This window comes from Pantherophis guttatus, chromosome 2, assembly GCF_059756535.1.
Source record: "Pantherophis guttatus breed Tessera chromosome 2, ASM5975653v1, whole genome shotgun sequence".
NCBI lineage: Eukaryota > Metazoa > Chordata > Lepidosauria > Squamata > Colubridae > Pantherophis > Pantherophis guttatus.
In genome coordinates this window covers 207,879,821-207,894,796 of record NC_142064.1, presented here as the reverse complement: position 1 = coordinate 207,894,796, position 14,976 = coordinate 207,879,821, and the positions used below count along the sequence as shown (strand labels likewise).

At 37.1% G+C, this 14,976-nt stretch overlaps 1 protein-coding gene across 1 annotated transcript in view; it reads left to right on the top strand.

Annotated features, from left to right (window-relative positions):
• The window catches only part of GNAI2 (G protein subunit alpha i2), a 105,647-nt gene that overhangs the window by 86,235 nt on the left and 4,436 nt on the right, over window positions 1–14,976 (top strand). The window contains exons 6-7 of the mRNA XM_034440757.3: window positions 9,555–9,684; window positions 11,357–11,510. Of these exons, the coding sequence (XP_034296648.1) occupies window positions 9,555–9,684; window positions 11,357–11,510 (284 nt within the window). The remainder of the gene's footprint in view (window positions 1–9,554; window positions 9,685–11,356; window positions 11,511–14,976) is intronic.

Below are 14,976 nucleotides of genomic sequence, written 5' to 3'. Positions count from 1 at the left end.
GCTGATACATACAAATATTTAGTCACAACATCCTCTTCTAGACTGGAAGCCAACCTATTTTTCTGAGGCAATTTCTTTTCTGATGCCTTTGTTGTATTACTTTCTTAAATATCTCATTTAATTAATACCAGGGTAATCCCATGGTAATTCTTGCACATCTGATTGTCTTCTTTATTGAAAATGTGAATTTTTATTGCCTTTATTTTCTCAGTATGTCAGTTCATTTGGAGGAATAAGTGGTCAATTTAGTGTATCGCCACCAATCTTTAGTAATTCTATAGTGATTTCATCTGCTCCAACTGTTTTCCAACTTTTTAAATTAATAGGTGACAGCTTTTATTTCAGAGATCCTGAGCTCATATTCTTAAGTGGTTCCATCTGGACAGTTAAGAAGTGGTGGTGGTTTCTTCCAGAACAGGGAGTATTCATGCCAGTGACTCAAATCAATTCAATTCTGACCATGTAAAATGTCATTTGTGTTTTGGATGTTGACATGCATGCTTTGAAATTTATCTGTGGGGGTTAATATAGTCTAAATCAGGGGAGTCAAACTGGATTTCTTCGAAGGCTGGATCAGTATTGTAGTTCTCCACCCAGGGTAGGGTGTGTGGAGATGGGATGGACGCCTCCTGCAGCACCCTGCCAGCCAAAAATGGGGCACGCAGAGACTCCCTGAGGCCCCCATGCAGCCTGTTTTTGGACTCCCCGGCCTCCAGCAGCACTCTGCTGGTCAAAAACCGGTGTGCAGAGGCCTGTGAGGGGGCATACGCGGCCTATTTTGGGTGCCAGAGGCATCGCAGGCCAGTCCTTTGATATTTCCAGGCCGGCCCTGTGAGCCGAATTTAAGCATCCCTTGGACCGGATCCGGCCTGTGGGCCTTGAGTTTGACACCCCTGGTCTAAAGAGCGCAATATTTATTGAAACATGTAGTTCCTTGAAATTCTTTTCAAACTCTATCCTAGTAAACCATACTGCTTTCAGGCAGGTGTAGAGTTCCTTATTAAGCTGTCAATATTGTATCATATCTTTGGATTTACATTGTTTTATTCGTCTACCATGTTAGGTATTCATCTGAAATCCACGTTCATATTCACTGTTATGATATAGAAACATTTCTTTGGTGCTTTTGTTAATTATTTCTGAGAACTGTAGCATTCAATTGCTTACATCTTCCTGACATTCAGGGATGCAAATTGGTTGGTGAGCATTATTTGGATGGATTGTTTGGAAGTAAGATCTTGTAGTTTCACTCATTCATAGTGTTTGGGAGTGGCTGCATTAGGAGCAGTTCATTTCAGTTGTAGAATTGTATATAAAAGATTATAGTTAGACCCACATCAATGTCTCTCATTGATCAGACTTTATTTCATTTCATTTCATTTCATTTTATTAGATTTATATACCGCCCTACTCCCGAAGGACTCAGGGCGGTGAACAGCCAGAAAGATAAAACACACAAACTACAAAATTTAAAAGACAATATAAAAACCCATTAAATAATTTGGCCCAAAACAATTTAAAAACACCCCTACTGTTTTAAAACCAGTTTTAAAAGTTACAATTAAAAGGGAAGTTAGGCCAGGCCAGCCTGTTGAAATAAATAGGTCTTGAGGGCACGGCGGAAGGTGCGTAAATCCGGGGGGAGCTCATTCCAGATAGCAGGTGCCCCCATAGAGAAGGCTCTGCCCCTGGGGGCCGCCAGTCAACACTGTTTGGCCGACGGCACCCTGAGGAGCCCCTCTCTATGTGAGCATACTGGCCAGTGAGAGGCTACTGGTGGCAGAAGGCGGTCCCGTAAGTACCCTGGTCCTAACCCATGGAGCGCTCTAAAGGTGGTAACCAAAACCTTGAAGCGCACCTGGAAACCACCGGGAGCCAGTGCAGCTCACGCAGGAGAAGTGTCACATGGGATCGCCACATCGCTCCCATAACCACCCGCGCGGCCGCACTCTGAACCAGCTGGAGCCTCCGGGTGCTCCTCAAGGGAAGCCCCATGTAGAGAGCATTACAGTAGTCCAGGCGGGAAGTGACGAGGGCATGAGTGACCATGTGTAAGGAGTCCCGATCCAGAAAGGGACGCAACTGTCGTATCAGGCGGACCTGATAGAAAGTTCTCCCAGCCACAGCCATCAAGTGCTCTTCTAAAGACAGCTGTGAATCCAGGAGGATGCCTAAGTTGCGAGCCCTCTCCGTGGGGGCCAATGACTCGCCCCCAGTAGTCAGTGATGGCACCAATTGACTATATCAGGTTGCCAGAAACCACAGCCACTCAGTCTTGGATGGGTTGAGCCTGAGTCTGTTTCTCCCCATCCAGATCCGCATGGCCTCCAGGCACCGGGACTTCATTTCAAGGGCATCATTGGGGTGGTCCGGGGTGGAGATTCCATGAACGATGTTCAAAACCAGCAGTTGCTAAAAAACAGTCAAGGTCTGATGTATCTTTTTCACTAAGTGACCTCCTATCTTAATTGATATTTCAGTGGATTCTGAAATAAGCTGTTTCCAATTATTAGCCCATTCGCTGCTGCAAGTGAAAAGCAGAATAGGCCATTGTCATTTGCTCAGTAATTCCCAGCCTTTTCGATTGCTGCCAGCATGAGCATTCCAATCACCAGCAATAAGATTAATTTCTTTTAAGTAATGAACTCAGGATAATTTGTAACTATGCATAGAATTGTTCTTTTGCCTTATCTCTGCTTATTCCTCTAGAAGCCTAAGTTGCAATTATATATGATGTTATTGTTCCTGAAAGGGACAACATTGCCAGTCAACTCGAGACTGTTTAGAAACTCACAGTACTTTTGGAAACTACGCAGTCTACAGACAAAGCCAACACTCTGCATGATCCTAGCCTGCAGAGTAGCACATGATCTTGTGGAAATTTCCAGATCCAGGAAGTCACAGTTCTGATAATGCCACAATTTAAATTTTATACCGAATGGTTCACAAACTATTATTATCTGGAGGCAAGTTCAGACATTTCTAGAAGCCAATTTAAGATATTTTCTTGGCTTCATAGGTTTTTTTATTGTGACTGGCCATTTGGATGTTTGTCCCCAGCATCCTGACTTCAGTCAACTGACCATGCTGGTACATCTGCTAAAGGTTTGAATGTGTTAGCATTATTTTCAGCCTGGCATTTTTTTCCCATTCTCAGAGATTCATGCCTGTTTTTATGGCCTCTCAACAGGAAACCAAGCCTCTTCCTTTATCTAGCCTTGGGAACAGATACAGTTTCCTGCAGGTGGATTTAAATTTGTCATAGATAGGAAATATTAGGGGTTTCAATCTATGGTGAAGTGCAAAATGATACAATTTAAAATTGTGCTGCAGCTAATCTATGATATTACATTTGAAAGTCATTTAAAATTGCTGAAGAGCAAAAATCTGGCCTGAAAATCCTTCGTCTGGAATAAGGCTTCAGAAATTTTGCTTATACTAATCACATAAATTAGACTTCTGCCACCTTCCCACCCTGCCACCTTCCCTTATACTTAACTAGCTAATCTCTCTTTAGGTTTTGAAATCACTTATGCATATTTTGCATTAGAAGAATACTAGCCTTACTATTAGTTTGCAAGTAAAAGAAGTACACCCAGACGTTTTATTGTAAAGTTAGTACATTACATTAATTCATTAACAGAACCTTGCAATTTTGAATGTACATCTCTTCCTCACTTACTTTTACAATGCAAGAAGGAAGGTTCCTTCTGAGACATTTACCATGCCTCTTAACCTGTTTTTTGTTTAATTTATGATTCTTCCCCCTCCACATATACTGTTATACTTAACTCACTGTTCATATATTCAGTTTTCACACACATGTAAATGAGTTATGCAGCCATTCCATAAACAAACTTCATTTATATTTAAAGACTTCTTGAACTATGTCATCTATAACAGCAGCTTTATCATTTTTAAATATTTCACAACATTTATGATCTCCTTTCATCATTTTTTCTTTTTGGACATTAGTACTTATAACATTTGTTTTAATTCCATTTTTCTGACATCATTGCAATTCCCCTACAGGTCGCCAATGTTCCTTACCTTAGCTTCATTCCCAATTATTATTTTTAATTCTATTAATTTGCTGGAGAGTCATTGTTTAATTCTCTTCACCCATTTCTAAAGCCATTTTTCTTTCTTATCAAAATCATTCTGCATTTCTTTTTATCTTAATTATTACCTGCTTTCTTTGACAAAATTCTTTGCAATTATCTTTTTTATTGCTATATATATTATCAAAATATCTCTTCCTTTTTGCAGGTTTCTATGATACATTTTCTCCTCTTATTCATGCGTCTTTCCCTTCATTATTCCATTCAACCACATTTAGTATGCTCCCATAACTATAGGACTTCAGTGTCACTCTGCAGTGCAATTCTATTTTCATTCTCTTCCAAATTTCCATATCCTTTTTCTTTATGTTTAGTTTTTATTTTTTTCGTTAAAGCTTTCTCATACAGGATTCATACTTTCTATTCTTACAGTCACTGTATTTTCACAGTAATTTCTTTCCTTTTCTTTCATGCCCATTTCTTTTTTCCAAATTGTACTCTGGATCCAATTTTTTAAAAAGTAGGCTATAGAACCTCTTCTATCCTTCTATCCTTCATTAATGTTTAAAATGTTATAAATAAAATCAATAATGCCTTTAGATGTGTATTCATTTCTTTCCTGTGGGTATGTATGAAAAAAACTTCTGCTTCAGGCGTTTTTGAAATAACACACCTTTTTTTCTAAGCAGATGTTCATTATTCATTCTTGAGTCTCTTAAGTGGCCCAGTTTCTTTTTTTGTACTCTTGTTAACTCGTTCCAGTCTATCCATGTCAGCTAGCAGAATAGTCCCCCCCGCCCCACCCCCAAGTTGTATCCCAGATTGGTGCAAAGAGAAAGTAAAGCAATTTACAAGTCTCAGAGCTTTGATTAGCCTGTTGTAAATCTTTCCCCAGTAGCTGAGGCAGAGCTAAGGTCTGGTAATTTAAAGAGAGAGTAACAAAGACTTGGAGAGTTCAAAGAAAGGTTGCGTGCTTCATAAATTATGCTAATGTCTCAAGCTGTTAGCTTGAAGATTTTGAATTCAGAAACCCCAGGAGAAATTCAAGATAGTTTGTAGATGGAAGAAAAACAGGACATCCTGGGAATACAGGTCAGGAAACAGAAGAGTTGTTCCAAACAAGGATTTGGGGGTATAAAATAATATAATTAAATTATGACTAGGTGTGGTTACTAGGATGCTATTAGGGGAATATTAAACATCATGCTTCTCAGGGGAGTCAGTTTAAGGTTATCCAGCCAAAAACCAAGCGTAATCAGTTGACATATGTATAAGGAATAAACACTGAAAACAATTTTTTTCTAAGAATTATAGATTAGTTTAGTATATTTTTTCCACTGGCAAGGAAGTATTGAAGACTATTCAGAACAATATTTGTAGGCAAAAGAAACTTTTGGGCAATAACGGTAACAAAGAGAGGGTTGTGGAAGAGATTCTTCTGCCTCCCCCATCTCCCTGACATATGGAAAAGCTGTTGAAAACTTAACTGTAGAGAATCTGATATGGCTTTATTAAAATCCTGCTGTGTGTCATTTTGTCAGGAGGAAGGTAGCGTTTGCTTACATGTCGGTTGATTGCCTAAAAATGGAATTCCCACTCAGCTTCCTCTCATTGTTCAACTGAATGGTTGGCTTGCTCCTTGGTGTCGGTGGCCTGTCTCAACAGCCATGTTTAAGGTTGGCAGGAAGCTATTCTGAGAACACTGTTTCAAGTGGCAAGTATTCATACAGAAAATTTTGGCAGGGTAGGAAGCTCACCCACAGCAGTGTTTCCTTGCCAATTCTCAGGGCCTTTCTGATTCCACCCCATTCCCACCCCATTACTGAGAATTTCTAGGCAGAGTCTGTTTAATAATGCTTCAGGGTTGTTTTGCTATGCATTATTTTTTTTTTTACTTTAGTTTTTCTCCAGGAAGCTAGGGCTGTCAGGTGAATGTGGTTTTGCACACACATAGACAAAATATTATAGTGAGAATTCTGTGGATAGTATTCATCAAGGGGAAGATCTATTAGTGTGGTTGCTAGAAGTAAAAAACAATTTCATGGCACATAATCAGTCAAGTCTGGTATATTGTGGGCTCTCTTGAGAGTTATTGCAGATTTGAGGAGAAATAGTTTCAATTTGATCAAGGTCGAGATATTTTAAGGTATTTCTTTGAAATCTGACAGTTTGCATCTCTCTCTCTCTCTCTCTCTCTCTCTCTCTCTCTCTCTCTCTCTCTCTCTCTCTCTCTCTCTCCCCTCCCTCCCTCCCTCCCTCTCGCTCTCCCTCCCTCTCTCCCTCTCTCTCTTACAATCTTTTGCTTTCCAAATCTGTGTATAAAATTAAGGGAAAAATTCAACCACAGATCAGAATCAGTTTCAAGGAGGGTGCAGGATATTGAATTTATATTGAGTTAAAATTTGGCAGTGTTGATGTCAGATTATATCTAGCATTCAAGGAGAACATAGCAGAATCAGTCTTCCCACCCCCATCCCCACCTCTGCTGCTCACCACCCCCATTTCTGAAAACAAAATGTATCTCCAGCCATGGGTGACACTGATATTTCTCGGCTAGAAGAATGCAGAAATCAATGTATTAAAAAAAAAGAACTTTATGGTATTTGTATTGAGACTGTTGCATGTCACTTTCATATTATACCTACCTTTCTTAAATGACATACCACAGTCTCAGTATATTTAATGCAAATACCCTAAAGGTATTGGTTTTTCTTAACACATTGCTTTCTGCTTTAGACAGATGTATTAGTATGTAGTATGTATTTAGTATTAGATGTTTTGGCCAGTTCATTTGCAATTTCTTGCAAAGTGAAATACTCTGTGTCATAAAGTGTAATGTAAACTGAATCACACTAAATACCATGAGAAAATAGTTCCTATTAACTTCTGCAAAAACCAAGGATACTTTCATAAATAAATTGCTTTTCACAGCTTGTAGTCCATTTTCATATAAATCAGAATAAAATATCCTATGGCACTCCAGATATAGTTGGATTAATATTCTGCTTAGCCTATGTCAAGTTAATACCTACTGGAGTTAAGGACACTTGAGACAGCCATAGCTTTTTTAACCCTCAAGTAAATATTGCATAAGTATGCATATATGACCTTTTTCTTTCATCTTTCCTCTCCATTTTCAACAAACACTACTGTACTTAAATAAAATGTTCTAATGAGTTCCACTCCCTTCAGCTACAGACTTTTGAGCAATTGCAAGTGTGGGGAAGTAAATCAGAATTTCATCCAGTTGTGCAAGATTCTAAGTATAGTTCGGTCAATACTCTCATTTGGTAGTGGCTAAGCTGGCTCCTTCCTTCCTTCTTTTCTTTGGTTATGACTTCCTAGGTGCCTATGGCTACTTTTCTTTTTCTTCTTCTCTGTACTACTAAATAGCTTAACATAAAACATTGCTCTGGTTATCTTTATGTTCAGTGAATGAAAAGATTGTGTGTTTGTGTGTGTGTGTATCTGTCTGTCTATCTAGCTAATTTCCATTGTTTAAGTATTTTACGTGAGCTATTTTTGAAAGCTTATTGTTCTTTTGAATCTTAAAGCATGAACATGTTTTCTTGTGACATCAATGGGCCAGTTGCCATGCTTTTTACCTGCAGTCATTGGAATTCTGGACGTAACATTTCAGCTTTGGAACATGATAAGATATATAATCATGCAAAGCTTAATTGGGAAGTCATCTAGCATTATGAAGGGTAATTTCTAATCCATTAGGGGCCTTTTTTAAATTCTTACTAGACAACTTAACTGTTCATTAAGCAACATGGAATATCGTATGATTTCTTGATCCATTAGGGAGATTAAAGATTTCCCCCCACACAAACGTTGAAAATAATTCCTTGATTTATAGTCATAGCCACTGTGTTGCAGCCCACACACTTTTTTGCAGTTTTAGTACAGAACAATTTCCTCTTCTCCACAAACCGAGGTTGGAAGATGCAACATGAATTCAGAAATGCTTCAGCAAATAGTCTACTGCCATAACTGAGTAAATAAACATTGTGTTCAAATTAGCTTCTATAAATATACATATGAAATTTGAGAGGAGCAGCCTAGGTTTCCAATTGATACTGTTGATATTAAAACAAAAAACATCAACTAATTACAAATGTCTGCAGGTGTTAATAGGCAGTCATGACCGAGTTTCAGATGGTGACATTTTAAAGCAGATTCTTTCCAGGAATGAATGGAATTTTACACATAAGGGAAGTTGCCAAGCCCCCTATACTTGGGACTTTAAGATCCAGGACAGGCTCTTAAACAGATGTTTCAGCTTAGTTGCTCTTGTCGTTCTTCATGTTCTGTAGAAATTATTTATTTTTCTTCTAAGAATTCTGCTGAACTTGGGTATATTTAATATGTATTCCTCTTGCGGTGCACATTTGGTTTAGATTTATTTACATTTTGATATTTTGTTACGCTTTCTGTGTTGATGTCTGGGCTGTTTTCTAAGATAAATAAAACAAGACAGGCATTTAAATATAATTTTAAATGGGTGCATTAAGAAATACCTAAACAATCCCTTTGATTTGATATAAAACTCTTAAGAAAGACCATTTTGTGCAGTTACCTTTCAAAAACATTTTTTCTTAGAATTATGTACATTCAAGAAGCAACAGAGTCAATTATTTTTCTTTCTATGCCTCAAGGCTGAGTTGCATGTTTCATAAAATGCATGATATCGTCAAGTACAACAGCTTCAGGTGAAGTGCATCCCTCTTTTGGAATATGGAAAAATATTACCTTGTGTTAAATTGGTTTGATAGTCTTCTAGATAAATTACCCTTTAAATGCTGCTTAGCTTTGTTGCTTGTCCATATTTTCATGCATCTGTCCTTTTGGGTATTCCACCCTTTTCTTTCATGTTTTGCAGAGAAAATTTCTTTCATGTCTTATAGAGAAAATCCAAGAATTTCGTCCTAATTTAAACAACTAGTCTGTATAGTGGACCTTCTGCAAGAATTTTAGACTGTATTACTAAATGATTTATTTCAGAAAATAACCCCTGATTTATAATATTTTGGACTCTAACCTAGTTGAAGCCTAATTAGTAAATTGGATGGGAGATTACTTGAGAATACTTGAGCTGAAAATTGGAAGGATGACTTCCAAATTTTTCAAATGAAAAGTCATACAAGCAGAAAAAGACAATTCTATATGCTGTATGGTTTCCATGGAAAAGCCATGGACAAGTCCATGAAGTCATTAGGAGACAAGCTTGACTCAAAGAGAACTTTATCTTTATTGAAATGTTTGTGAGGTTAGATATGAAAACAGTACCAGCTATAGATTTATCTTTCAGGTTGGTTTTTTTTTTTTTTTTTTTTTTTTGTATTATTAGTAAATGAAAATTCATTGATTTCTTCAAAGTTACATTTTGTTTCCATGTTTATAAATGACCTCTTTTTTATTTTCAGCGATATGGTGCTTCTGCAGTTACTGCAGAGTTTGACATCAGTAACTCTGTAATTTTGCTTGCAGGATGTTTGATGTGGGGGGCCAGAGGTCTGAGAGAAAAAAGTGGATCCATTGCTTTGAAGGAGTTACAGCCATTATCTTCTGTGTTGCTCTTAGTGCCTATGACTTAGTTCTGGCTGAAGATGAAGAAATGGTAAGGATACAATCATAATAAATGAAGCTATCAGACAACAAGTCAAACCACTAATCCCTTCAGCTTAGTATTTTCTGCACTGATTTGGCAGTTACTCATTTAAGTCTATTGTGCAGAATTTTTTTTTACTAGTTCTTCCTGTGTCACCTAGAGATTCAATGGTCTGCATGCAAGGCCGGTACTGTACCTGACCTATTCCTTTATCAAATGTCTAGTCTGGCCAACTCAAAACTTATGAGTGGTTTCACAACTTTAAAAAGTCAACCACATTATACAGTATATAAAATGAAGACACTTTATATAAAAGAACAACAGTTGTCTAAAGGGACAACATAACATATTGCAACATCATCTTTCCCCCACCCCCCATTAAAATGTGCATTCCTGAAACATTTTAATGCAAGGACTCAGGAAAACAAGTGTTCAGAGGCAGCGTAGAGGTGGGCAAGGTAGGGGTCAGTTGGATCTCCAGAAGGGTGTTGTTCCAAAAGTCAGGTGTGATGACAGGGAAGGACAATTTCCTGGGTCTTGTTAGATGATTTTGTTTAATTGATGAGACACAAAGCAAGCTGACTCTGTTGAAATGAACAGGATGGCTAGGCACTATCAGACATTATAGTTGTCTTTAGGTGCTAGGCCCAGTGCCATGTAATGTATATAGGGGATACAAGAGTCACCTTGAATTGTACCTAGAAGCTAACTGGCAACTGGGGCAGCTCATGTAGCAGAGCTGTAATATGGATATTTTTATGTTACTTATCATTGCTTGCTTCATTCTGTTCCAGCTGTTACAATTTCCATGTGTCGTCAAGGGCTGCACCATGTAGAGCAGTATTACATTTCATTTTGTGCATTATAACATCATAAAATAGCAATGTGTAATATATCTTTATGATACTGGCTGAAGAGTGCATGGGGTTTTAAAACTGCAGGTACTGCACATGAAATAAAGGAAACTTTCTCTGAGTATTTACTGATTTGTTCAGTTTATATGCTGACTTTCTACTTACAGTACATGAATATTCAAGGCAGCTAACAAAGGATTAAAATAAAGAAAATATTTTTAAAAATAAATAAGTAAAATAATACTTTTCACATTTTGTTAATATATAAAACTAACAAAAAGATTGCAAAAAAGATAAAACAAATAGAAGGACAAAAAGTAAAAGGACAAAAACATCTGGAACGTACGGAAAGCAAGTTATGTTTTAATGCAAGCATTATATTGTACCTTGAACATGCAGATTTCACCAATTAGAGAGAACCAGTATATAAGTGAAGAGCAAATGCCTATATCAGTCCATGCTTGTAAATCCAGACTGGCATTGTAGGTCCATGATAAAAAGTAGTATTATTTACTCTGCCCTGTCCTTCTTAAAGCCACACTTCTTTACATAATAAAAATGTTTACATTTTTAAACCATATTTGTTTTCCCCAAACGGTCGACATCAATCTTAAACCAAAATGAAATAATAGTGGATGAAGCCTCTACCATATGCCGAAGTATGCTTTCAGCATAATGAAGTTGACATCAGTCACTCTGAAACATTTTCTGAGGTGTTCAATAAATATAAGGAAAAGTTCTTTTTGTTAATTTAATTTAAACATTATAAAAACAATATTTTTGCTCTAAGTTCACTTTTGGGCTGAGAATGTTCTCTATCTTGACAGAATCGGATGCATGAAAGCATGAAGCTGTTTGATAGTATCTGTAACAATAAGTGGTTCACAGATACTTCCATCATTCTTTTCCTCAACAAGAAGGATCTTTTTGAAGAGAAGATCATCCATAGTCCTTTGACTATCTGTTTCCCAGAGTACACAGGTAAACATTGTCTTTTTTCCCCTTTCAAATTTGCTATATTATCTCCACATCCTATATGGAATTAATGATAGGCTTAATTTAGCTTAAGAATGCTATTTTTAGCTGCATTACAATGAATGCCTCCTTAGGTCAACTCCCACACCCTGTCATTGTTCTTGGGTTCACTGAAGATCATGTTCTCTATACAGAGAGGTCCTCAGTTAATAATGATAAATGGAGCTGGAATTTTCAGCACTAAGCAATGCAGTCATAAAGTGCAATGTCATGTGACCGCATTGTTTAGCTATGGCAATCCTAGCATTTCCCATTGTCATCATTAAGCAAGGATTATGGGTGCTTAAGCAAGCCCCAGATGGCTCACAAGCTGCTGACAGACAGGTAAGGCATGGCATGAATGTGATGGAGCTGGGGTGCAGCTGCTACCAGGTGGAGGAGGTGGGGAAAGCAATTCACAGAGCAACTTGTAACCTTCCCTGTCGGCTTCCTTGTTGACTTTGCTTGTGGGAAACTGGCATGGCCAGAACTTCAAGGACTGGTCATAAGTACCACTGGTTCAGGACTATCGTAACTTTGAATAATTGCTGAATGAATGGTTGTTAAATAAGGACAACCTGCATTCACCAATCATCCATAATACCAGTTAGTAAGCAAACCATTTAGGAGGGAAAAAATAAACCCAGAACAGGAACATGTCCTTGCTGTTCCTTTCATTCTCCATAACATATTGCAGATTAGCAACTTTCACCTTCTTTCTGTAAATTCACTTTGAAAATGAGCCAGATTTATTAAAAATACTGAACTTCTCCACTATTTCAATTCCTTTGGATTCTCTTGTGAATTTTCAAGATTTTTGGAAAAGTTGCTTGTTTATCTTCCATGTTCCCATCAACATAAGAAATATTTTTTACTATTTGAAATATAGCAGGATAAATTTTTGATATTACAATTTATCATGTATTTACCACAGTATATGGAGCATTCCAATATATTTTTAGAATCTTAATAGATCCTAAAACACATAGTGTCTCGGTATACAGCTTTGCCTTCTACCTACATGATATTTCTTTTCAAGTACATTTTATCCCTTGAAACACTATGAAAATTGGCGAGGCAGCTGTATTTATATCTATAAACTTTGAGAATAAAACTGCAGAAAAAATTCTTGGCTTGAGAAGTGTTCAAAGTACACTTCAGACAAATCCAAAGTCCCCAGAGCCTCATGCAATTAATGATAAAGAGGATAGCAATAGCAATATCACTTAAACTTATATACTGCTTCACAGTGCTTTTACAGCCCTCCCTAAGCGGTTTACAGAGTCAGCATATTGCCCCCAACAATCTGGGTCCTCATTTTACCGACCTCAGAAGGGTGGAAGGCTGAGTCAACCTTGAGCCTGGTGAGATTCGATCTGCCAAATTGCAAGCAGCTGGCAGTTAGCAGAAATAGCCTGCAGTACTGTTCTAACCACTGTGCCACCACCATAACAGTAGCAAAGTTTATATATTGCTAAAAACTTCAATCCAGATACAGGGTATGTGTCCAATAATGTTGAGAATTCTATAAAGAAAAGGAAAACTATTAAGGGACAATTCATTGATATTTTGTCATATGGTCCAATAGCCAAGATGCTACATGCAGCTAAAGAATAATTTCATGGGACAATTCCTCTAGATCTTCTCCTGCAAATTGGGTCAGAGATGGAATGGGAGAAGGGAGTTGATGGACAGAAGACAATGAGCAAACATGTTTCCAGAAACCAGTTCAGAATGACAGTGCATTGACCTCAGCCAAGCCAAACCAATACAAGTAGCAACACTGTTCATCAATAGTAGTCAAGAAGTTGTTAATTATGCTTGCAAATACACATACTTTTAATTGCAAATAATCTTTATGTTGTATTGTGATAGTGAGAAATATAAGGGATATAAGGGATTTGTTATCAGCACTAATGAATTCATTCTGGGCAAGTAGTAAAAAAAAAACATTAAAGGGTAGGTATGGAGACTATCTGTGGAATCTACTCTCAATTCATGAGGTATTATAATTGTGAAACTTCCTCCAAAATTTCCAAGTGCAAAAGAAAACAGCAACTGTTACTCTAAAAAGAAAATTTGCAGAAGGAGCCAATTATTTTGCAATGGTGTATGCATGTACAGACTTTGCATATGTATGTAAGATTGTATGTTCCACAAGTTAAGTGAACATTACTCAGCAAAATTCTGAATCGCCTTCAAGATGGCATTGGGTGAAAAATCATTCAGCTGAAATGCAGTGGGGCATAGCATGTTGCTAAAGCGCAAGTACCCATGGAAGGAATGTATCAGTCTAAACATGAATAAATTTACATCAGATGAAAGCAGAATAATCATTTGTCACCTGCAGATTTATAATACATAGGAATATATAAATTTGGGAAATATGGTGTTAACAAGTTATTCAACTGTTTACCTGTAAATATTGATTAGAATATCTGGAGAGAGGAAGAATATTGTATATTTAGTTTTGTTTATTAGGTTTTGTTTAATTTATTTTAAAAAAATTGTTTGGCCAGCCAAAATTAACTCATGGTGACTCTGAGTGGCTTACAGAAGTGTAAACCCCAAATGCTAAGTTCTAAATAAACTCTCATCCCCCACTAGTGGCAACAATCCAATATAGATCATCCTTCCAGAATTCAGTGCACTTCAATATCTGTAATATCCTTAATCCCCACCCATGCATGACATTTAGCCCTCATGCTTGTAGATTATAGCTCAAATACTTGGCAAGGAACAATTTCAGGAAGGACTGTTTCTGCCTCAGAACAAAATTGCATAATACGCCGATTTCCTTTCTGTTAATATGTACATTTTTGGACAAAACTTTTCCTGCCCACATTATTATCTTTCTTCAGATCTTTTTATTTATTTATTACAGGTGTTTCTATGTCACCCAACTTAAACTGGCTTTTGAATGGTATCCTCTCTTAATCAATGTCAATGCAATTAAAAGCAGCACTTATCAATCATATTGTTATTACACTACTTATATACTAGACTTCTTGAACATCCACAATATCAAAAGCAGAAATTGGCATAAAAATTGCTTGAGGATGTGTTAGTAACATCAGATATACTGATGATACCACTTTGGGGGCCTGGCATTGAATAAGACTTAAGGAATCTTTTGCGGAAATTGAAAGTGAGGCATACAAAATCTGGTTTGATAATCAATATTAAAAGAACCATGGTTATGTCAACTTCTAACACCAACCCAATTGAAGAGGGAGTTAAAGATATATTGAAAGTTATAACAGACTTTATTGTCTTTGACTCAAAAATCCATAAGGTTGGAGATTGTAGTGATGAAATAAATAGATGTCTGCTTCTTGGAAGAAAGCCTATGACAAATATAAATCAAAAGAAAAAGTACAGAGACATCACAGTACCAGCAAAGGGTATATGTCATCAAAGCCATGGTCTCCAG